The sequence below is a fragment of the Hemiscyllium ocellatum genome, chromosome 2, assembly GCF_020745735.1.
Source record: "Hemiscyllium ocellatum isolate sHemOce1 chromosome 2, sHemOce1.pat.X.cur, whole genome shotgun sequence".
Taxonomy (NCBI): Eukaryota; Metazoa; Chordata; class Chondrichthyes; order Orectolobiformes; family Hemiscylliidae; genus Hemiscyllium; species Hemiscyllium ocellatum.
This window is the reverse complement of record NC_083402.1, coordinates 150,209,527-150,232,846: the sequence shown is the minus strand read 5'-3', so window position 1 is coordinate 150,232,846 and position 23,320 is coordinate 150,209,527. Positions and strand designations below refer to the sequence as shown.

At 41.7% G+C, this 23,320-nt stretch overlaps 1 protein-coding gene across 4 annotated transcripts in view; it reads right to left on the bottom strand.

The window, feature by feature from the left end:
* Window positions 1-7,441: 7,441 nt before the first annotated feature.
* The window catches only part of cbwd (COBW domain containing), an 83,950-nt gene continuing 68,071 nt past the window's right edge, over window positions 7,442-23,320 (bottom strand). For all 4 annotated transcript variants that reach the window (XM_060841231.1, XM_060841224.1, XM_060841247.1 and 1 more), the window contains exons 12-17: window positions 22,092-22,148; window positions 18,002-18,053; window positions 15,818-15,886; window positions 14,736-14,801; window positions 10,116-10,245; window positions 7,442-7,874 (exon numbers count right to left, since the gene is read on the bottom strand). In XM_060841231.1, the coding sequence (XP_060697214.1) occupies window positions 7,801-7,874; window positions 10,116-10,245; window positions 14,736-14,801; window positions 15,818-15,886; window positions 18,002-18,053; window positions 22,092-22,148 (448 nt within the window). In that variant the 3' untranslated portion in view covers window positions 7,442-7,800. The remainder of the gene's footprint in view (window positions 7,875-10,115; window positions 10,246-14,735; window positions 14,802-15,817; window positions 15,887-18,001; window positions 18,054-22,091; window positions 22,149-23,320) is intronic.

The window sequence follows — 23,320 nt, the reverse complement described above, 5'->3', positions numbered from 1 at the left end:
GGACTCCAAGCTACAGAACAGGACTCCAGGCTATAGAACAAGACTCCAGGCTATAGAACTGGACTCCAGGCTACAGAACAGGACTCCAGGCTATAGAACAGGACTCCAGGTTACAGAACAGGACTCCAGGTTATAGAACAGGACTCCAGGCTATAGAACAGGACTCCAGGCTATAGAACAGGATTCCAGGCTATAGAACTGGACTCCAAGCTACAGAACAGGACTCCAGGCTATAGAACAGGACTCCAGGCTATAGAACAGGATTCCAGGCTATAGAACTGGACTCCAATCTACAGAACAGGACTCCAGGCTATAGAACAGGACTCCAGGTTACAGAACAGGACTCCAAGCTACAGAACAGGACTCCAGACTACAGAACAGGACTCTAGGCTATAGAACAGAACTCCAAGCTACAGAACAGGACTCCAAGCTACAGAACAGGACTCCAGGCTATAGAACAGGACTCCAGGTTACAGAACAGGACTCCAGGTTATAGAACAGGACTCCAGGCTATAGAACAGGACTCTAGGTTACAGAACAGGACTCCAGGTTATAGAACAGGACTCCAGGCTATAGAACAGGACTCCAGGCTATAGAACTGGACTCCAGGTTATAGAACAGGACTCCAGGCTATAGAACAGGATTCCAGGCTATAGAACAGGACTCCAGGTTATATAACAGGACTCCAGGCTACAGAACAGGACTCCAGGTTATAGAACAGGACTCCAGGTTATAGAACAGGACTCCAGGTTACAGAACAGGACTCCAGGTTACAGAACAGGGCTCCAGGTTACAGAACAGGACTCCAGGCTATAGAACAGGACTCCAGGCTATAGAACAGGACTCCAAGCTACAGAACAGGACTCCAGGTTACAGAACAGGACTCCAGGTTATAGAACTGGACTCCAAGCTACAGAACAGGACTCCAGGCTACAGGACTCCAGGTTATAGAACAGGACTCCAGGCTATAGAAGAGATTTATTTGAAATCACAAGTTTTTGGAGCGCCAACGCACCTCCACACCGTTACTATCATTCTTCACAGTACGGTAAGGTTCACTGGACCTATTCTTGCTGCAGATCAGCTACAATCATACAGCACAGAAAAGACCCTTCGGCCCATCTGTGCATTTAAAAATATACCACTACCTACAGTAGCCTTCACTCTCCCGCATGAGACCCGTAGTCTTGAATGAAGGGCATTCCTGATGAAGGGCTCCTGCCCAAAACGTCGGTTCTCCTGCTCCTCGGATGCTGCCTGACCGGCTGTGTTTTTCCAGCACTACATACGCGACTCACTCTCCAGCACCTGCAGTCCTCACTTTCTCCATTGTCTTGTCTGTCATAGCTTTGTTAAGTTGAAGAAGATATTAGTGAGCACTTGAATGATTCGGGTCGCCGGGATAATGTTTTGAAAACGTCCTACTCTTTTAAGTTAATTTAACCCACTGCTTTCAAACTCGGTCCGATAATAAGACAGCGAGGGCTCGATAAATCTTTGGCATTGTTTCAACAGAGCATTGTAACCTCATGATCTTTCTTTTGTTTGCACAAGTTAAATATTTGTTCTTTGCTCTACAATGTTCCTAACTACTATTACGCTGTTAAATTGGTTCATGGAGACAGCTCATCCCCACCTTCTCTGAAGTATCTCGGAATGGACATTAAATACTGGCCCAGCCAGTGACACACATTTCCCAGGAGAGAATTCTTTTAAAAATCTCTGTGGAGAAAGGTGATACATGTATACTTTAACAACATTGCATTTAAAATACTTTTCTATCAGTATCTATTCCAGTCATCTAAAGGCCTGATGTTAGCAGCTGACATCAGTTTAATTTATATAACAAGGTGAAATAACCTACACATCACAAACGCTACAATACAGGAGGAGGCCAGTATCCTGTTTAAGTCTGCACCAATCCTTTGGTCACTTGTGCTCTCCCCATGTTCATTCCTGACGAAGGGTTCCGGCCCCAAACGCTGATTCTCCTGCCCCTCAGATGTTGCCTGACCTGCTGTGCTTTTCCAGCGCCACTCTCTCAACTCTCCCCATACATTTACAGTTGCTCGCTTGCCAGTAAAATTCAATCCCTTTTGAAAACTACTATTGATTAATATTTCATCACCAGATCAAACATTCCAAATTTTAACTATTCTGTATGTTTTAAAATAAACTCTGTTCCATGCACTTATGGCGGCACCATTTTGATATCAACAATTGGAAACTGTTTTGCTTTATCTAAATGAATAATTTAGAGCAGCTCTATCAGATCCTTTCTAAGCCTTCCCAAATACAAGGAGATAAAATATCTGGGAGAAAGTGATGTCTGCAGATGCTGGAGATCAGAGCTGAAAATGTGTTGCTGGAAAAGCGCAGCAGGTCAGGCAGCATCCAAGGAGCAGGAGATTCGACGTTTCAGGCAGGAGCCGCTCATTCCTGAAGAAGGGATCATGCCCGAAACGTCGATTCTCCTGCTCCTTGGATGCTGCCTGACCTGCTGCGCTTTTCCAGCAACACGTTTTCAGATAAAATATCTGGTCTATTCATACACAATAATACTAAATTGATTGGACCAAACCTTTTCTCTTTTCCAAATTTTAAAGCCTTCCTGAAGTATAAAACTCAAAACTGGACATTATACTTCCACTGGGTCAAGTTGATGTTTTGAAAAGGCTTACATTTTGTTGTTGTACTCTATGCCCAGGATTCCATACACTTTACTGAGATTTTTATACATACCTGGATATGCACAATCACCTTTAGGTTTCTTCATAAAAAAAAGTTAGATCATTTAGTACCAACTGATTCTTCTAGCTACAATGTATAGGCTTAGACTTTCCTGCACTGGATGTTAGCTGCCAAATATCAGTCCATTTTGCAAATTGCCGCAGTGCCCTCTAATTTAAGTTATTAAAATAGCAGTACTTCCACTTCTCAACATTGGAAAACAGGAAGTGACATCGAAAGAATGTTTCCTCATGAGGGAACTACAATAAAAGATCATCGTTTTTGGAGGACTGACGCCAGAGCTAAAACAGATATGGAGAAATTACTTTTTTTTAAAAAAAGTGCCATGAATCTGTGGAATACATTCCCTCAAAATGCAGTGGATGCTGGGACACTGAAAAACTTTTAGAAGGAGAAAGCCAGTTTTTTTTTAATGAACAATGGTTTGAAGTGTTCTGGAAAGAAGGCAGGAAGGTGGAGTTGAGGCCGAGGTGAGATCGGTCAGGATCGTATCAAATGGCGGAGCAGGTTCGAGGGGCTGAATGGCCTGTTGCTGTTCCTAGTTCTGATGTTTTCTTTCAGGTCTAAGAAGCAGCTATTCACCACAACTCTGTCTTCTGTTCATTTCGCTGTTTTCATAAATATGCTGCCATGATCCTTTTAATCCCATTGGCTTCAATGTTTTAAACCGTTGTGTATGTTTCTTCCTCAAGAACCAATTGGAAGTCTGGAAACACAGGACCTTTAATACAAACAGAAAGTGCCGGAAACGGCAGGTCGGGTTGCATTTGTGGAGACAGGAACAGAATTAATGTTTCAAGTTGACTATGAATTTTTCAGAACACATCACCTGCACAGACATGTCAGGGAGAAACTATTGGAAAAGTGAACAGTTCAGCAAAAGGAAAACAGCATTAAAAGTAATTAGAGTATTTTTGAGATTGGACCAAATCGGGTGGATAAAAGGGGAACAGCTGCAGTATTTGTCTTGCCAAAATACATGATTACTTTGGTTAGATCCTCGGCAAGTGGCTCTTATTCCTATCATCGGGTAAAAAATGAAGTCTGATGAAGCCATTCCTGATGAAGGGCTTATGCCCGAAACGTCGAATTCCTTGGATGCTGCCTAACCTGCTGTGCTTTAACCAGCAACACATTTTCAACTTATTCCTATCATGTCATTCCAGCCGTTTGGTTTCTCTCCAGAAACACCCTGTTCTTAATTTTTTGGTGATTATCTCTCTGCCTCATTTAGTTGGATTGTAGGGCATCCCTTTGCTCCTTGTTCAGCTGTTGATACTTTACTCACACCATATTGATCACCTGAAGAGACCTATTATTCAACACTCACACACACCAGTTGATCCCCTGCCCTTGACCTCTCTGCCTATATGCTTCTCCCTCATTTCACCCAATGAAAGGGCTACGCTCCGAAAGCTTGTGATTTCAAACAAACCTGTTGGACTATAACCTGGAATCCTGTTAGGTTATAGCCCAACAAGACTAACAAAATACATTTGATAAGTTATCACACAAAAAGCATATATCCAAGATGAGGGTTCAATGGGTTGGGGGTAATACATGAACACAGAAACAGGATTAAGGACAGAGAGCAAAAAGTAGAAATGAAAGGGGCATTTTCAAATTGGCAGTCTGTGAATAGGAGAGTACCTTAAGAATCAATACTCAGGGTTCAGGAATTTACAATTTTTATTAATTACTATACTGAGTGATAGAGGATAATGTATCTAAATTTGATGGCAGTACAAATCCAAGTGAGTGTATGCAAGTAATGAGGAAGACACAAAGAAGCTGTAAAGAAATTTAAACAGGTTCAATAAACAGGGAACAGGAGAATCGACGTTTCGGGCATAAGCCCTTCTTCAGGAAGGGCTTATGCCCGAAACGTCGATTCTCCTGTTCCTTGGATGCTGCCTGACCTGCTGTGCTTTTCCAGCAACACAGTTTCAGCTCTGATCTCCAGCATCTGCAGTCCTCACTTTCTCCTCAATAAACAGGGAACAAGGTGGCATGCAATGTGTAAAATGTAAACTGTTTCAAGAATAGAAAAGCTGAATAGACCTTTACAAAGGCATGAGATGTGTAAACACAATGTACACAGGTATGCAGGTTGATTTACACAAAGATGCAATGTTAAAAGGCAGATACAGTAAGTGGGTAATAAGGTATTTAATACGTTGTCTTTCATTGCAAAAGGGATTGGACTACAATCAGGAATAAGTGTGTTACCAAGGGCTTTGGTGAGACCCCACCCAGGCAGTTTTAGTCTCCATATTTGAGATGCATTTGGTGGAGAGGGAGGTGCGCTTGTGTGTGGGGACAGAGGGTGCAAGTGTGTCTGTGTGTGGAGGGGTATGTGTGCACATTTGTAAAGGATGTGCATGAATGTCTGTGTAAAAATAATGATTGCAGATGCTGGAAACCAGATTCTGGATTAGTGGTGCTGGAAGAGCACAACAGTTCAGGCAGCATCCGAGGAGCAGGAAAATCAGCGTTTGATGAAGGGCTTTTGCCCGAAATGTCGATTTTACTGCTCCTCGGATGCTGCCTGAACTGCTGTGCTCTTCCAGCACCACTAATCCAGAATGTATGTGTGTGTTTTGGATGGGGTGTGGGGGCTGTGCACATGTGTCTGTGTGCATGTGTAGCGAATCTGTGCATGGAGAATGTGCACGTGTATGCAAGTGTGTGGACAGTGTGTGCTTGTAGGGGGTGTGCGTGTAAGTGGAAGGGGTGTGTGCGTGCACACACGTGCATGTATAGGGAATCTCTATGTGGGGAATGTGAACGTGTGTGTGTGTGTGTATGTGTGTGGGGGTGTGTGCACGCATGCATGTGTAGGGAATGTGTGCGGGAAAGGTGCATGTGTGTGGAGGGGATGTGTGCACGCACGCATGTGTAGGGAATGTGTGGGTGTGGAGGAGGTGTGTGCATGTGTAGGGTGTGTGTGTGGGGAATGTGCACGCGTGTGTGTCTGTGTGTGGAGGGGGTGTGTGCACGTGCAGGATTGTGTGTGGGGGGAACGTGCACGTGTGTGTATGTGTCTGTGTGCGGGAGTAGTGTACGTGTGTGGAGGGTTGTGTGTGTGTCTGTGTGCGGGGAATGTGTGTGCGTGTGTAGGGAATGTCTGTGTGGGGAATGTGCACGTCTGAGTGGAGGGTGTGTGTGTGTGTGTGTGCATGTGTGTGGAGGTGGGTGTGTGCGTTTGTGTGGAGGGCTGTGTGTGAGGGAGGTTCTTGATCATTACTCAAACTCCACCAGCCCCTGCAGAATCACTCTCAACAGCTGCTTTGCTCAACAACAGTAAATCAGTAAATGCACACATGAAGTACGGCAAAATATATAAGATGCATGCAGATTTCAGCTTTTTACAGGAGTTGAGATGGATCAGGAGTTTACAGTAATAAGCTACATTTCTAAGGCTTTGGCACCCCCCATGCATGTTTTCAAACATAAATCAGTTCTAAAGTCACACCAAAAACGCTAGGAGAAAGTGAGGACTGCAGACCAGAGTTGAAAAGTGTGCTGCTGGAAATTCTCCTGCTCCTCGGATGCTGCCTGGCCTGCTGCGCTTTTCCAGCACCACACTTTCCAACATCTAAAATGCTGTTTTTTTCAATCCAGACTATTGCCAAAACCTGGGTTTTTCTGGCACTTTCATTTTTAATTATATTGATATTGTGTGTAGAAGTAGTACAAAATTATTGGATTTAGTTAAGGTTACTGATAAAACAATCAGTATGCATTTCTATTAGTACACAGCAATTGCAAAATTGGAGTTTAAGTTCAACTCCAAAGCTACAGTATTCTGTGGAGTTCGAGAAATCACATTATAGGAGGGATGCGATTTCACTGAAGCGGGTGCAGAGAAGATTTACCAGGATGTTGCCTGGGCTAGAATGTCTCAGTCATGGAGAGAGATCAGACAGACTGGAGGTGTTTTCCTTGCAGCTGAGAAGATTGAGAGCGACTTGATGGAGACATATAAAATAATGAGGGACACACATAGGGGAGACAGGAAGAGACATGCCCCCTGAAGAAGGGATCAATGACCAGGGGGCACCAATTTAAATTAAAGGGTAAAAGGTTTAGAAGAGATGTGAGGAAAATGTTTTCACTCAGAGGACAGTGGGAATCTCGAAGTCACTGTCTGTAAGATGGTAGAGGAAGAAACCTTCAGAACAATTACATCGCATTTCGCTGTGCGCTTGTGATGCCAAGGTGTACAAGACTATGGGTCAAGTGCAGGAAACAGGTGCAGAATCGTTAGTGGTTTGTTTTGACCATGGACCTGACAGAACGAAGAGCCTTTCTCTGTGCTGTAGATCTTTATTTGAGGGGGCTACAATCAGCCCCATAGTCCCTGGGTTCAGAAGTGACAGCTGACAGAGTTGAATGAGTTATGGATTTTGGATGAGGAAAGGGTAAAGCTCCACTGTTATGCTTTCTGGGGTAAAACAGTCTGCGTATGCAGCAGCAGGGCTTGCCTATGAAAGGTGATTTGGGGTACTCGAGATTTGGACTGATGCTCATTGCTGGGATGCTTCAACATGAGGCTCGAGTCTAGCTCTTTGTTGCGATGTGACAATTGAACTCTGTGGCTTGATTTAGGATTGGAAAATTGGCTGCATTCTTGCTAAAACAGAAGGGCATGCCTGACATGGGACAACTTCATGTTGACAATGAACACTCAGAATAAAAATCATTCTTTACTACAAACATTGTGACATCGGTGAGATCAAAGTTCACAAATAAAGTCATTTAAAATATTCTGCAAATATAATTCACCGAATTATTAGATATTTGCAACTCAATCAGGTCACGGGTTGAGAGTCAAAAGACTTTATTACTGGGGGTTTGTTTGTTTCTCAGGTAACGTCATCCTTTGACGTGCAGTAAAGACGATGAAATCTGCTTTGGTGTGGCTGACTGTGGTGCTGGTGATGAATGCATACCAGACAGTTGAAAATCAACAAATGGACAGAGTCAATAGGAAAAAGATAATTTCCTCCAGAATAGATTTCTGTCTGTAATATTTCCATTAAAATTTCAGCTGGACTCGCCTCTCTTCATTACAGTTGAGGAAAATAGTTCTTCTAGAATTTCTTTATCCAAGTTTCTTCCTGTGGTGGGGTGGGGAACAAAATGTATATTATAAATCCTAATATATTAATTTCTACATGTTAGTCAAAAGCAAAACTAACAGGAGGCAACACAGAGTACATACATATTTGGCAAGATCAACGTCACAGGTAATTAATGCTTTAAGATTAGATTAGATTACTTACAGTGGGGAAACAGGCCCTTCGGCCCAACAAGTCCACACCGACCCACCGAAGCGTATACCACCCAGACCCATACTCCTACATTTACCTCTTCACCTAACACTACGAGCAATTTAGCATGGGCAATTCACCTAACCTGCACAATTTTGGACTGTGGGAGGACACTCACGCAGACACGGGGAGAATGTGCAAACTCCACACAGAGAGTCATCTGAGGCGGGAATTGAACCCAGGTCTCTGGCGCTATGAGTTAGCAGTGCTAACCACTGTGCCACCGTGTCGCCCACTTTAACGTTGCTTACATCATGCAAAATACAGAATTTGCAAACAAATCAAAGAGAAATACCCACAAATAATACAGGATTTGGGAGGAGGTTGCAGTATGCTAAGCCAATTGGCCTCCTTCTGCACTGTGATGCTTCTGTGGGATATCAAATCAGACCCCGCTAGGCGGAAGTGAACAACTGACTTATTCTGTGATATTAAAAGTGTTCAGGAAACGTGCTCTGACCTTTGGCATGCCTGATTTTCATTACACCCCAGACTTTTCCCTGCCCACGTGCTTAATCCTGGAATTCTCGCTACAAGCATTTCTGGTTGTCTAATTCTCCCTCATTTTTCAAGGCAGTTATTAAAGCTGATTTATTTTACCTTTCTTAATATTGCTTTGTTTAGTTCAGCATCAGATTTTGTTCTATAAAGCTCTGGCAAAGCACCTTGGGATGTTTTATGATATTAAAAGTTCCCGCATACATACAAGTTGTTAATGCATCAAATGATCTTTCAATATCCATTAATGTTGTGATTCTGTTCGCCGAGCTGGGAATTTGTGTTGCAGACGTTTCGTCCCCTGTCTAGGTGACATCCTCAGTGCTTGGGAGCCTCCTGTGAAGCGCTTCTGTGCTGATTCCTCTGGCATTTATAGTGGTTTGAATCTGCCGCTTCCGGTTATCAGTTCCAGCTGTCCGCTGCAGTGGTCAGTATATTGGGTCCAGGTCGATGTGCTTATTGATTGAATAAGTGGCAGATTCAAACCATTACAAATGCTGGAGGAAAGATCACAGAAGCGCTTCACAGGAGGCTCCCAAGCACTGAAGATGTCACCTAGACAGGGGACGAAACGTCTGCAACACAAATTCCCAGCTTGGCGAACAGAACCACAACAACGAGCACCCGAGCTACAAACCTTTTCACAAACTTTGAATATCCATTAATGTTTACATCATACACATGGCAAGTATCAGCTTTTCAGATACTAAATTGGACAATGGGCTCGGCAGGTAACTGACCAATAACAACTTGGATCATTGTCACTATACTAATAGCTGCATCAGACATAATTGAATGGCAACACAAAGGCGGCCAAATTAGGGCCTATAGCCAAAATATTGATCAAAGAACGCGATTCTGAGAAAGAAAATGAAGTGGATTTCACAGGGGTTTGCACCAGAAGTTCCAGATCAGGGGATCGACGCGGCTATTGGTACATCTGCCAATGATGGAGCCTAAAGGCTGAGATGGCTTCTTGACCAGGAGAGCAATCAAGGACAATGGGAACGTGGAAGGAATGTGAATATGAGAGGAGCCATGATCCTATTGAATGGCAGTGCAGGCTCGAGGGGATGAATGGCCTATTCCTGTTCCTACTACTTACAGTCTAAATGAGTAACTGTGTAAAAAGGAGCAGACTAATTTGTAGCAGTAATGGGAGAGGTTCAAACTTTAAGGCCATGAGGAGTTAAACACAAAAGGGAGAATTTTAAATTTGAGATTAAATAGCAATAACAGAGACAGTAAGCACAATGGTGATGGCCAAGTGTGACTTAGTATGGGACAGGATAAAGAGAGAAAAACTTAAAATCAAAACACATAGCTCAGCTTGGGAGATGGCTAGATTTATTTTGGTAACTTTGTAAACTTTTGTATTTTAAAACAAATTGGAAAATTGTTTTTTTTCTGACCTGAACAATCTAGGTAATTGTTGTCACTCAAAGTAATAGTTACGTTGTAAAAAATTTTAAAATATCCAAAACATCAAAAGGAAAATAGAATAATTAAGATGTCACTTTTGTTGGTTACCTATAAATACGAATCTGTTGATTCTTTCACAGTCAGTATTCCAGTTGACTGAGGTTTCTTCCAGCTCATATAGTTCGTAGACTCCTTGAACAATCACTTGCTGTGGTTTTCCATGTATTGACACAATAGCCTGATTAACAATGCATTAAACAACAATAAACCTGTTTGTTTCAAGCTGGAAATTAAACATCTCAGACCTTAAAGAAATATCATCTGTGCATCAATGAATGTTAATCAATCTACAATCAGTCCAAAATGGAAACATGTACAAAATCAGAAAACAAAGAGGCATTATTAGTTATACAACATCAGATCTGGATGTTTTACAACGAAATTAAACTCTATTTCAAAACATAAACTATTATAGAAATGATTTAAAATAATTTGAATAAATTTCTGGGGACAGAGGGCAGATTGTAGGAAAAGAATGACAAAGAGTCTGGAAGGGAGAAAAAACCTATTTGATTTGGAAATGCCAGGGGTTGAAGTTTTCCAGAACTTGACTGATGTGCGCAATGTTGAGTCTTTGGGAAATAGGATGGGAACAGAAAAATGAGATTCATGATGTTAAGAAAAAGTCTGTTTTATTTTCTTCAATGTTTTAATGGCTAGATGAGAATCTCACAAGTGTGCAGCAAGGGATGGTTGTGTTTTAACATCTCATTACAACCAAATCTCGAATCATTTATATGCAGTTTGCTATTTTCTCAGGCAGTGAAGAGAAATGGGATAGTGACAATTTCCGATATGAAAATCTGAGCAGGTACGTACTACCTGCAGAAAGCTCTCACCTCACACGCTATCACGACACGTCATGGACTGATTATTCATCAATTCAATACCGCACCTTGGAGCTCACCAAGAACCGACCACTGCAATGCTGCTACTGGCTGCTTTGTGAACAGGGACTGCTACCCATCTCCTTGAATGTGTCTGAGCTTGCTATCTTTGGGCTTGCTTGCTTTACACCTGCCTGGGTGAGCACAGCATCTCTGCCTTGCCTTTTAGTGCAGACAGGGAGTCAGGCAGCTTGTCATGTTTGGCAGCAATAAGGAGTCAGGGGGCTGGTCCTTCTCCAGTCAGGAGCGGAGGTGAGGTATCCCAAACCTGAGTCTCCGCTTTCAGTGAGGAGAAAGTGCAGAGTACAAGAAAGGCTAGTTGCATTTATTTTTATTAGGGGTTTGGGTGGGGGGCTGGGATTGTGCAGTAGGATAAGATATAGTGAGGGAAAATGCTGCAGAATACAATGAGGATGTAGACCATGATGGATGCAATAGCAGAGTTACAATGAGCATGGGGTCGCTGGGAGAGGGGTAATTAACCTTGAGGAGCACAGAAGGTCATCAACACTCTCACACTATTGCTGTGTGTATCTCGGGCCTTTGGGACCACATATACCTGGATAGTTACTTCAAACCAGGCTGGTGTTTGACACACTGTGCAGTTGAGTTACAAAGATGTTGCCCAGCTGTGAATTCCAGAAGGAACTGGCAGCAGCGGGCATTTCGATGCTGCTTTGTGTAGGATAGCGGGAGAGCAGTAGTGCACATTGAACAAGGTGAGCAGTACAGAACTGCGAGCGAAAATTCACTGGGACTTATGAAGGGAAACATGAAGCCCCACAAACCTGACACTTAGCTTATTTCGGAGTTAATTCAGCCCTCAGTTTCTGACCAGGGAAGAGGGCAAAGAAAATCCCATCCAGTGCACAGGTGTTCTATCTGCCCCACAATGTCAAATGGACAGAAGTCTGGCAAGATCAAGATTCCCCACCAAGCTTCCTGTAGCTCCCACCTTCTCGGTACCCAGCAATCCTGATGTAGAGAGAAATTGGGATGACAACCACTGTCTGGGTGAGTGGCAGGTGAGGAATGGGTTAAAGAATGGAGGAAGTAACCAGGACACAAACAGCTTGAAGGACCGCCAATTGAATCAGGAAGATCAATTTTCTTACAACATTGTAGCTTGCTCCCAACAATAAGCAGACAAACAATCTGACATAGGTCGCCCATTTCTCTGCTCCCCTCACCCATTCTCACTCACCTCCCTCTGAACTTCGAGCTCTCGGTGCTCACAGACCTAACCCTGACTTTGTCATCAAGCCTGTTTGATAAGTGTCACCTCTACATTGCAGAGGCTGAGCACCGGCTCCAGGACACCTCCTCCTCTCTCCCTCCTCCCATGATGCCACCATGAAGCGATTGCCTTCATGACCATCACTAACCTCGGCTCACCTGGGTCTCATGAAGAAACAATAATTAAAGACAACAGCAGCGAGTGAATGGTGCTGTTCTCTGGAAAGAAACAGAGTGCAGCCGTGCCACCGAAGGGTGTGCCTTCATTAAGATTTCAATACTTGTAAAGTGGCTGTTGAAGGTATAAGACTGAAGATTTACTTTTGGTAAAATAGCTGAAAAGGTGTTGCTGGAAAAGCGCAGCAGGTCAGGCAGCATCCAAGGAACAGGAAATTCGACGTTTCGGGCATAAGCCCTTCATCAGGAGGGCTGCACTCTGTTTCTTTCCAGAGAACAGCACCATTCACTCGCTGCTGTTGTCTTTAATTATTGTTTCTTCATGAGACCCAGGTGAGCCGAGGTTAGTGATGGTCATGAAGGCAATCACTTCATGGTGGCATCATGGGAGGAGGGAGAGAGGAGGAGGTGTCCTGGAGCCGGTGCTCAGCCTCTGCAATGTAGAGGTGACACTTATCAAACAGGCTTGATGACAAAGTCAGGGTTAGGTCTGTGAGCACCGAGAGCTCGAAGTTCAGAGGGAGGTGAGTGAGAATGGGTGAGGGGAGCAGAGAAATGGGCGACCTATTTCAGATTGTTTGTCTGCTTATTGTTGGGAGCAAGCTACAATGTTGTAAGAAAATTGATCTTCCTGATTCAATTGGCGGTCCTTCAAGCTGTTTGTGTCCTGGTTACTTCCTCCATTCTTCATCAGGAAGGGCTTATGCCCGAAACGTCGAATCTCCTGTTCCTTGGATGCTGCCTGACCTGCTGCGCTTTTCCAGCAACACATTTCAGCTCTGATCTCCAGCATCTGCAGTCCTCACTTTCTCCTTTTGGTAAGATCGTTTGTTTTTGCTTTCCTTTGCATCTAATAAACTTTTGATATTCTCATGTTTTAAAAGTACATTGGCAGCTTTTTTTGAATACATCCACTGACTAACTACCAGGATAAATCAACTGCAGTTTGGGATCTGACTTGTTTAGTATTACCAGCCTGTTGGAGCGTACAACCATAAACGAATGAAGAAAAGTGTTTATTAGAAAACGCAAGGAAATAAGACATTAAAACTGTTTGTTTGGGAACTGCTGAATGCTTTGAAATTCTCTGTGATTTAATTAAAACAAAATTAACACGACATGACTAACACAATTTGCCTGCATTTCTTTAAGCGCATATTTGGGTACACTTTTGTGGAGGATAATTAGGAGCAGGTCTATATCGAATTTGACCCAAATCATTAGGATCCTCTTGTCCCACAGGCCCAAGGGCATTTCATGTATGTAAGTTTAGAGAGTTCATCAGGTAGCCCACACAACCAATGGGACATCACAAATTAAAGCTGAGTCTGAACCATTTCCAAATATATCATTTCTCAACAGATATGACTTGATAGCAAGAGTAGGTATCAGGGATACTGACTGTTTAATTAGCATTCTAGCTAACATGTCCCAATGCTAACTGCAATGAACTAAGTAAGTCCAGAGCAGAAATAAAATCAAAATTGATTCACATGGCTCTGTACCAAATCTGATGGTGCAATCACTCACAAAGCCAATCAGAGGGTGTCACAAGGACTAACATCACAATAACTTCAAATATTAATCAATTCCTTTCACCATTAATTTCACTTCATTTTTGTTTTTCCATTAATTCTTTTCTAAAAAAGTGAATTCAGTTTTAGTTTTAAAAACTGTGATGCACTGAAATAGAGCAAAGAATTGCAGATGCTGATGATTTTAAGGAAAACTACTGCAGAAATGTCAGCAGATCTGTGAAGAGAGAGAACAGAGTTAACATTTTGAGTCCAGTGGCCCTCCTTCTGAACTTTGTGCTCCAACTCTTTTATTAACACCATGATTGAAAGCAAAATCATGAAATTACATCAACATATAATATGTTTCAGTATAGCCCTTCCTCACATATTGCCCTAAAACCAAATGGCAGCCAGTAAAACTTAAATTCAGGAAAGAAATCTGGAATAAAAAGCTAGTCAAGTGGTGACCATGTAGCCACTGCCGATTGTCAGCAAACCCATCTGGTTCACTAATAACTTTTAGGGAAGGAAATCGACTATCCTGACCCGGTCTGGCCTATGGGTGCACCCTGGCTCAAAGCAAAGTTGTTGACTCGTAACAAAAAAAAAAGAATTGCAGATGCTGGAAATCATAAACTAAAACAGAAATTGCTGGAAAAACTCAGCAGATCTGGCAGCATCTGTAGAGAGAAAGCAGAGTTAACGTTTCGGGTCCATTGACCACCCCCCCTTCTGGCAATTTGTGTTTTTGTTGTTGACCCTCAATGGCAACCAGGGGTGGACAACAAATGCTGGTATTGTTAGTGACACCCACATCCCATGAAAGGTCAAAATTGGGTATTATTAATTACCTTTAAACGTATAATATCCATTGGATCGCTAGACTTATTTTTCAAACATTTTTCCCATAAAAGATTCTAAAAGAAAGAAGAAAATCTTGTATTTATGTTACGTTTCATCACATTCCAACTTATTGAAATTAAACTGTTTTATTTTTGAGGTGCAGTTACTGCTGTTATGAGGGTGAACATACCCAATTCCCACACATCCAGACCCAAGGTGCACCAGAAAGACAAATAACCAGCTCATCTATTTAATGTTGAGGACAAACATTAGTCATGGAATTGGAAAATCCCTGTTCTTTTCTTTAGTGTCACAGGATCTCTCATATCAAGTCATACAATTATAAAGAAGGCTTTGGTTTAGTTCTCATCTGAAATATTAGAATCTCAGAATGGATTGTTTGATGCCTTCAGCTTTAAGTACGTGCTGTGTAGCTGAAAGAAGGTTTGAATCCACAATGTGTTAATTCAGATGAAAATGTGACCAGTAAATTAACAGCACCTATCACTCCAATCATCGATCAACGGTCACAGAGTATCTTAGATACAGAAGAAATACAAAATATATTTTATAAAATTCTTACAGTGCAGAAGCCCATCAGGTTCACACCAGCCCTCCAAACAGCATCCCACTCACTCTCACCCCCTTACCCTATAACCCTGCATTTCCCATGGCTAACCCAACTAGCTTACATATCCCTGGACACTATGACCAACCCACCCAACCTGCACATCTTTGGACTGTGGGAGGAAACCCACGCAGACACGGGGAGAATGTGCAAATTTCACAAAGACAGTCACTCGATGCTGGAATCGAGCCTGAGTCGCTGGCGCACCATTCCACTAGAATGACATTCATTCATTGGTTAAATTATTTTTGAGGCTGTTATTCATTTGATTTTAGGATTTGGTTTTAAATTATGCACTGCTCTGCATACTGTAGCCCACAGTGAACAAAATCTAGAATGGGATTCAAAAGCTAAATATTAAAAGTATTCTCTTAAACATGTATGTAATCTATAGTTAGGGCCAAATAATTTTCTACAAGCAAGTTTATTCCTGTTCAAAAAAAAATTCAAAAGAAAGCACACCTGAAGGTATATGTTTAAATCTTCTTCAAGAATGGTGCCAGGCATTTCAAATGTAACTGTAAGGATCCTCTATAATAAATGAAAAAGAAAACACACACACACTGAACTTGCAAAAGCTTCACACTATGATTAACAAAGTCATACATCACACAGCATCAGGTTATAGGCCAACAGGTTTATTTAAAATCATAAGCTTTTGATTTGCTGCTCCTTCATCAGGTGAAGTGGAGGGAGGTGCACAGGCACAGAATATATAGGCAGAGAGATACTGGCAAGATAATTCCAGCTATTTAAGAGTGTCAACAGGTAAGTACAAATAGTGTGAATAAAGTGTGAACAGCTGAATAACAAATGAAGGGACGACCTATGAACGATTTAATTAAGGCAGAGAGATAATTACAATTAATAAAAAATAGGATGGTACGAGAAACAAACCAAATGGCTGGAATAACACGAGAAGGTATCAGAGTCGCATGGCAAAGGTCTAACCAATGTAACAAGTAATCCAAAACTGTACAGATTCATTAAGGCAGAGAGATAATCACAAGTAATTAGTTTGTACAGTGTTGATTACTTGTTACTTTGGTTAGATCCTCATCATGTGACTTTGGACAATGCCACAACAATACTTTCAGCAGGTAAGCTCCAAAATACATCCTAGTTCCAACAGCACTACCCTGACCCAAAATGTAATAACATTAATTAAGCCATTTTAAAGTCCTGTCTTGATTTATCTTTGCACATGCTACAGTGTAACTTGCAGCTCATACCTCTACATTAGTACAGCACCCACAATCTTACACAAAAATGCTTATTGTGGTAAGTATGTGTCTCAATTGTCTCAAGTCAGCTCTAAATTGTCGCTGCAGATATCATTCAGTTCAAAAACTGCGTCTGCAGACCCCTTCTATGGCACTTTATAAATGGAGACAAGAACGTTCAAACTGATCAGGAAAACTGCAATAAAACGTAAATTATTCACAGAATCATACAGTTCAGAAGAGGCTGTTCTGTTCATCATGTCTGTATCACCAAAACTATACTACCACCCCCTGACTCCGCCCATGGCCTTGAATATTATGACACTTTTTAAGTTTTCATTCAAGTTATTTTAAAGAGTTGTGAGATATCTCATCTCAACTACCCTCCATGCCAATGCATTCTAGAACCCCATCATCCTCTGGGTGAACCTGTTTTTCCTCAAATCCCTTCTAAACCTCCTGCCTTTCACCACAAAAGCACGTCCTCCTTGTTGTTAGAAAGAGCTGCTTCCTAACCACCTTGTCCATACCCTTCATAATCGTACACACTTCCATCAGGTCCCTCAATATCCTGGCTCCAAAGAAAACAACCCAATCTCATCCAGCCTCGCCTCATCTCTGAAATGCTCCATCCCAGGCAACGTCCTGGTGAATCTCCTCTGTATCCTCTCCACTGTAATCACTTTCTTCCTATTGTGTGGTAACGAGAACGGCAGACAGTACTCCATCCCACAATGCTACAAAATTAAAATGTAACATATCTAAACAATCCAGAGCTTTATACTGTACGTCATGTATGAACTGTGAGATTATCCATGGATAGTGTTGGGAGATCACTACTCCCAGTAGCACATGTTGTTAATATGAAGCACGCCTGCTGAAGGTATATATATTTGCAGAAAAGCAGTAGTTGCGGCTTGCAGGAAATTGTCACAATTAAAACGGCAGCATTCCAAAGTTGACTGTTTCAGCAAAAATTTAAGACTTTTTTGGAAGCTCTCTGTTGTTAAAGCCAAGGTCACTAAATGGTACACCTTGCTCAGCAATGTGGAGGGAACAATGTTACCACTGTATATGATACCAAATACAGTTAACAGATGAACAAAAAAAAACTGGACCTTATCGCAAAATTGGGCAGGGAGAGATTTACTGCAGTTGCTTTTTGCTGACATACTCCACGGATTGATGCACAATATACAAAGGCCGAAAAATTAGTTCCTGAAAATATTATAAAATCCATTGTTTCCACTAATATTTTCCTGCTGCAGTATACATATACATATATAACTGAAGCAGATAAAACTACACAGTCAAATCCCTAACATTGTAACTATGGATTTTAAATCAAAACATTCAAATCAATAAAACATATTTCACAGTAAAATGATGAAAACACAATGTGAATTTTATGAAATCTAGTTACCTTATCAAGGTGAGGCTGGCCTGACTGCACAAGGCATAGTTTTTCCTGCAAACTGAACAAGACAGCTACTGGTAGCATAAATGTAATATTTTCTTTCAAAGATACATTCAACTACAGTAACTGCGCAGATGCATAAGAATCCCTTGAGAGTAAAAGTAGTAAGCGGGGATACGTTACTGTAAAGGTGGGAAGATGGAAAGTGACAAGGTACAAGATCACAGCTCTTTTTTCAATTGCTCCATAAAATGGCCCAGTATTATTAAGACAGTTTTCCAAAGCCAAGAAATGGACAATGATTTCACATCCAAAGTTCTTAGGATTTAACAACTGTTTGCCATACTAAATAACAATGATCACACTCCACACTGATTGAAAGAATAGAGAAGTACATTACAACATATGGCCTCAGTCACACTTCAGGAGTCATAGAGATGTACAGCCCAGAAACAGACTCTTCGGTCCAATGTGTCCATGCCGACCAGATACCCTAAATTATCTAGTCTCACCTGCCAGCACCCGGCCCATATCTCTATAAACCCTTTCTATTCACATACCCATCCAAAAGTCTTTTAAATGTTGCAATTGTACCAGCCTCCACCACTTCCTTTGGCAGCTCATTCCATACATGCACCACCTTCGGCATGAAAAAGTTGCCCCTTAGGTCTTTTTTATATCTTACCTCTCTCACCCTAAATCTATGTCCTCTAGTTCTGGACTCCCAGACCCCAGGGAAAAGACCTTGCCTATTTATCCTATCCATGCCCCTCATGATTTTGTAAACCTCTATAAGGTCACCCCTCAGTCTCTGACGCTCCAGGGAAAACAGCCCCAGCCTATTCAGCCTCTCCCTATAGCTCAAATCCTCCAACCCTGGCAACATCCTTGTAAATCTTTTCTGAACCGTTTTAAGTTTAACAACATATTTTCTAGAGCAGGGAGACCGAATTGAACGCAGTATTCTAAAAGTGGCCAGTACAGCTGCAACATGATCTCCCAATTCCTATACTCAACGTACTGACCAATAAAGCAAGCATACCAAATGCCTTCTTCACTATTCTGTCTTACTGCGACTCCACTTTCAAGGAACTTTGAACCAGCACTCCAAGGTCACTACTGAAATATGTTTTTAAAAGGCATTCAGTTGCAGATATGATTTATTAAAATGAGCTGCAAAGTCACCAATGGCAGCTAACCGATGATCAAATTAGTATATTTATCATTGGACTGTGTTAAATTGTTGTTATTAGATTGTTTTCTTTGAGTTATAATTTTAACATTAAAATCATTTGGAAATGTTGAGCAAAAAATCCACTTCAACACCGAGTCACTCGAATTGTCCCTCCAAATCAAGTCGTCAGCCTATTTATAGACAGAGCATGACAGAAACTGAATAAAGCCAGCAATCTTCTCTCCTTGAAGGTTAACATCCAACATCTGAAAATGTACAAATGTACCTAAAACTTTACAAAAACTTTACAAGGAAGTTAGACATTTCTATAGCCAGCAATAATACATTTCTTTTGTTCATTTGTGAGATGTGAGTGTTGCTGACCGGCCCAGTATTTTTTGCCGTCCCTAGTTGCCCCGTGAGGTGATGGTGAGCTGCCTTCTTGAGCCACTGCACTCAGTCAGTATGCTGCAGACTGACCTTGCTTTTAATTCATTCATGGGATGAGGGGAGTCACTAGCTGGGCTAACAATTATTGCCCATCCCTAATTACCCAGAAGGCAGTTAACATTGCTGTGGGTCTGGAGTCACACGTAGTCCAGACTAGGTAAATATGATTTATTTGGAACCACTGGCTTTCAGAGCGCTGCTCCACTAGCAGGATATACAGGTCCACAATCCTTGATCTGAAACGCTCGGGACCAGCTGGTTTTCGAAATTCAGAATAAGTGATAGTTTGATGGTGAAAGTTAAATACATCTTACAAACAGCAGAATCACAGTGAGTACTATGGGCCCTGAGACAAAATGGAGGCCTACCAACACTGGGCCACGCCCATCCACATCACATCTGAGTGACACGCATCGAGTGGGTGTGGACTTGGGTTAACTGTTTGCATGCCAAACAACCTTGAGAAAAAACTTCATGAAGAAACCTTCAGATTTCAGAGCTTTTCGGATTTCAGACAAAGAGTTGTCTACCTGTACTTCCAAATAAACCTGTTGGACTATAACCTGGCATTGCATGATTTTTAATAGACTGGCCAAGTCATCTCACAGCCAATGGAGCTCTGCAATCTTGGCATATCCAGGGCAGGAATGGTGGTGGGTAGATAAAATATAAGCAGAAAGTGCAGACTCCACAAAGATCACATCCTCAACAACAGGCAAAACGCAACAAGTGAATGCAACAGAAAAAGGGCGGAAATATTTACGTCCATCATCAACCAGAAGAGGAGAGCGAATGATCCATCTCAGTCTCTGCCAGAGGTCCCCAACATCACAGATCCCAACTTTCAGCCAGTTCAATTCACTTCATATGAAATCATGACACTACTGAGGACAGTGGATACTGCAAAAGCTGAGAGTCCTGAAAATATTCTAGTAATTGTACTCTACTGACACCCCTAGCCAAGCTGTTCCAGTACATCTACAATGCTAGCTTTGAGCCAATTGTCTGGAAAAATGCCTCCGTATATCCTTTACACAAAAAAGCAGGATAATCCAATCCAGCCAATGACCACCCGACCAAGCTCCAATCAGTCAGCAGCAAGTGGTGAAAGGGGTTGGGGGCAGTGGCTACATGAGCAGCTCAGAGGCTGGGAATTCAGCAGCACATAACACACCATGGAACTTCGCAAAGCCTGTCCACCAGCAACTCCACACGTTAGGAATGTGATGGAATACTCTCCACTTGCCTGGATACGTGCAGCTCCAACATCACACAAGATGTTCAACATCATCCAGGACAAAGCAGCCTACTTGAATGGCACCTTATTCATCACCTTCAATATTCATTCCCTTCACTAACAATGCACAGTAGCAACAATGTGTACCATCCACAAGATGGACTGCAGTATCTCATCTTTGACGAGACCTTCCAAACCAGTCACCACTTCCATCTGGAAGGATAAGAGCAGCAGATACATGGAGAAAATGACAACTGCAGATGCTAGATATCAGAATCGAAGAGTGTGGTGCTGGAAAAGCACAGCAGGTCAGGCAGCATCTGAGGAGCAGATATGTGGAAATGCCACCTCCTCCAAGTTTCCTTCCAAGGAACATCCCATTCTAACTTGGAAATATATCACCTTTCTTCAATGAGGCTGAGTCAAAATCCTGGAACTTCCACACTAACAGCACTGTGGGTTTCCCTACACCTGAAGAACTGCAGTGGTTCAAGATGACACCAATCCCTTTTGCCAGGACAATTACAGATGGGCAATAAATACTGACCCAACCACCTATAAACAAAATCACTGTCGGGGTCAAGGTGGATGTTGTAAACAAACAAATGTAAGCTCACAAAGTTCTTAGTGGATGTTTCCAACAGGCAGAATGGACACACGAATTATTTCTGCCAATGAGAAAGGTAATTTTGTCCATCCCAATTTATTAATGCTAGCCATTCTGTCAATTGATGATGCTGGTTTCGAAAAGAATGTTGGCTTGGATGTAGGAATGTATAAAACTAGAAAAGACCAGGATATCACAGCTAGTTTTGTTCTCTTAGAACAGTTACCCCCTGCCCTTTACACATTTGTCAACAATATTCAATCATTTTTCACATTCAGGTAACTGATTCAACCTTGACTTTATAGGCCTTCTTCAAAATGGCTCATCAAACACCAACACTTGGAAGAGAAAAGGTACCCTGTTTGAGGATCAACTCAAGAAAATAGTGTCGTCAACCTGAAATGAAAAATACCACAAGAAAACAGCAGCTACGTTTTTGGCAACTGCTCGATGTCAATGAGCAGAAAATCTATGCAACTGTTAGCACAATGACAGATTTCTAACATTAGTGATATTAATTCTCACCAATCTGTATTTTCCTTTTTAAAGAAATGTTTCAATGCATAAATTGGCTTTCAAGAGATGATAACAAAGAAAGACAACAGTATATCATAGATTTGAAATATACCTTTCACTGGCTTGGCTATCGAAAGCATGCAAATCAAGAACTTCGCTAAGTTCAACCCTGAAAGACAATAAATACAATAAGCAGCTTTGAGACTAAATACATGACAACACGCACGCTGTGACATCTTATAAAACAATCAGAAGTTTGGATGAGACGCATAATACAAAGGCAGGTCACACTTCAGTGTCCTATCATAAATGCTGGTAGTTTGCTCAAGGACAAATTTCTTATTCAGCCAACATCAGATCCGGGCTCATTCAATCAACAACTCATTTAATCAGATTGGAGATGTTATTGTATCACTCACAGAAATGTAGCAGAGAGTCTTAATTTGCTGCAGAACCACATAAATCATATGTTACACTGGGTTAAAAACCAAAAGAACTGCAAAAGTTGGAAATCAGAAACAAAAACAGAGATTGCTGGAAAAGTTCAGCAGGTCTGACAACATCTGTGGATAGAAATCAAATTTAACATTTGGGGTCTAGCAATCCTTCCTCAGAACTCAAACTCAGTTGTGAGGAAGGGCCACAGACCTGCTGAGCTTTTCCAGCAATTTCTGTTTTGTTGTTACTGCTGTATAGATAGTTGCTTGACAGAAATTGATTTTTGCTTTTAAAAAAAAGGCATAATATTTCCCTAACCCAGTGAACTAGTTAAAGGTAACCAATTCAATTAACTTGATGGTTGTGTAATAATGCCATTAGACTAGTAATTCCAAACTACTAGTCTGAAAGAACTCATTAGAGAGCTGACTGGTGGTGGTTTAACACCGAGAAGGTGGCACCATCACTCTGAATCACAAACCAGCTGATCAACCAACTGAGCGAACTGACCCCAGCAAAACTCTGGGGATCCATGTTCAAATCCCACCTATTCGAATTTAAATTCATTTAATATAATATGGAACTAAAAACTAGCCTCAGCAATTGTGATTATGTAAAGACCAATGACTATCATAAAATCCTCTGATTATCCTTTAGTGAAGTAATTGGGTCATCTTAACCTGATCTGGTAGATGTGACTCCACATCCACAGCAATGTGGTTAACCATGAAATGGACTAGCAAGCCGCACAGTTAGGGATGGACATGACATACTGACCCCACCAGCAGCACACACATCGCATGGCAGTGTCAATGAAAACAAGATTGACAGACCACAATCATTCTATTCCTTTCTACAAGATTCCTTTGAAACAAAAGACTTCTTTACTGAGCGAGTAAATAA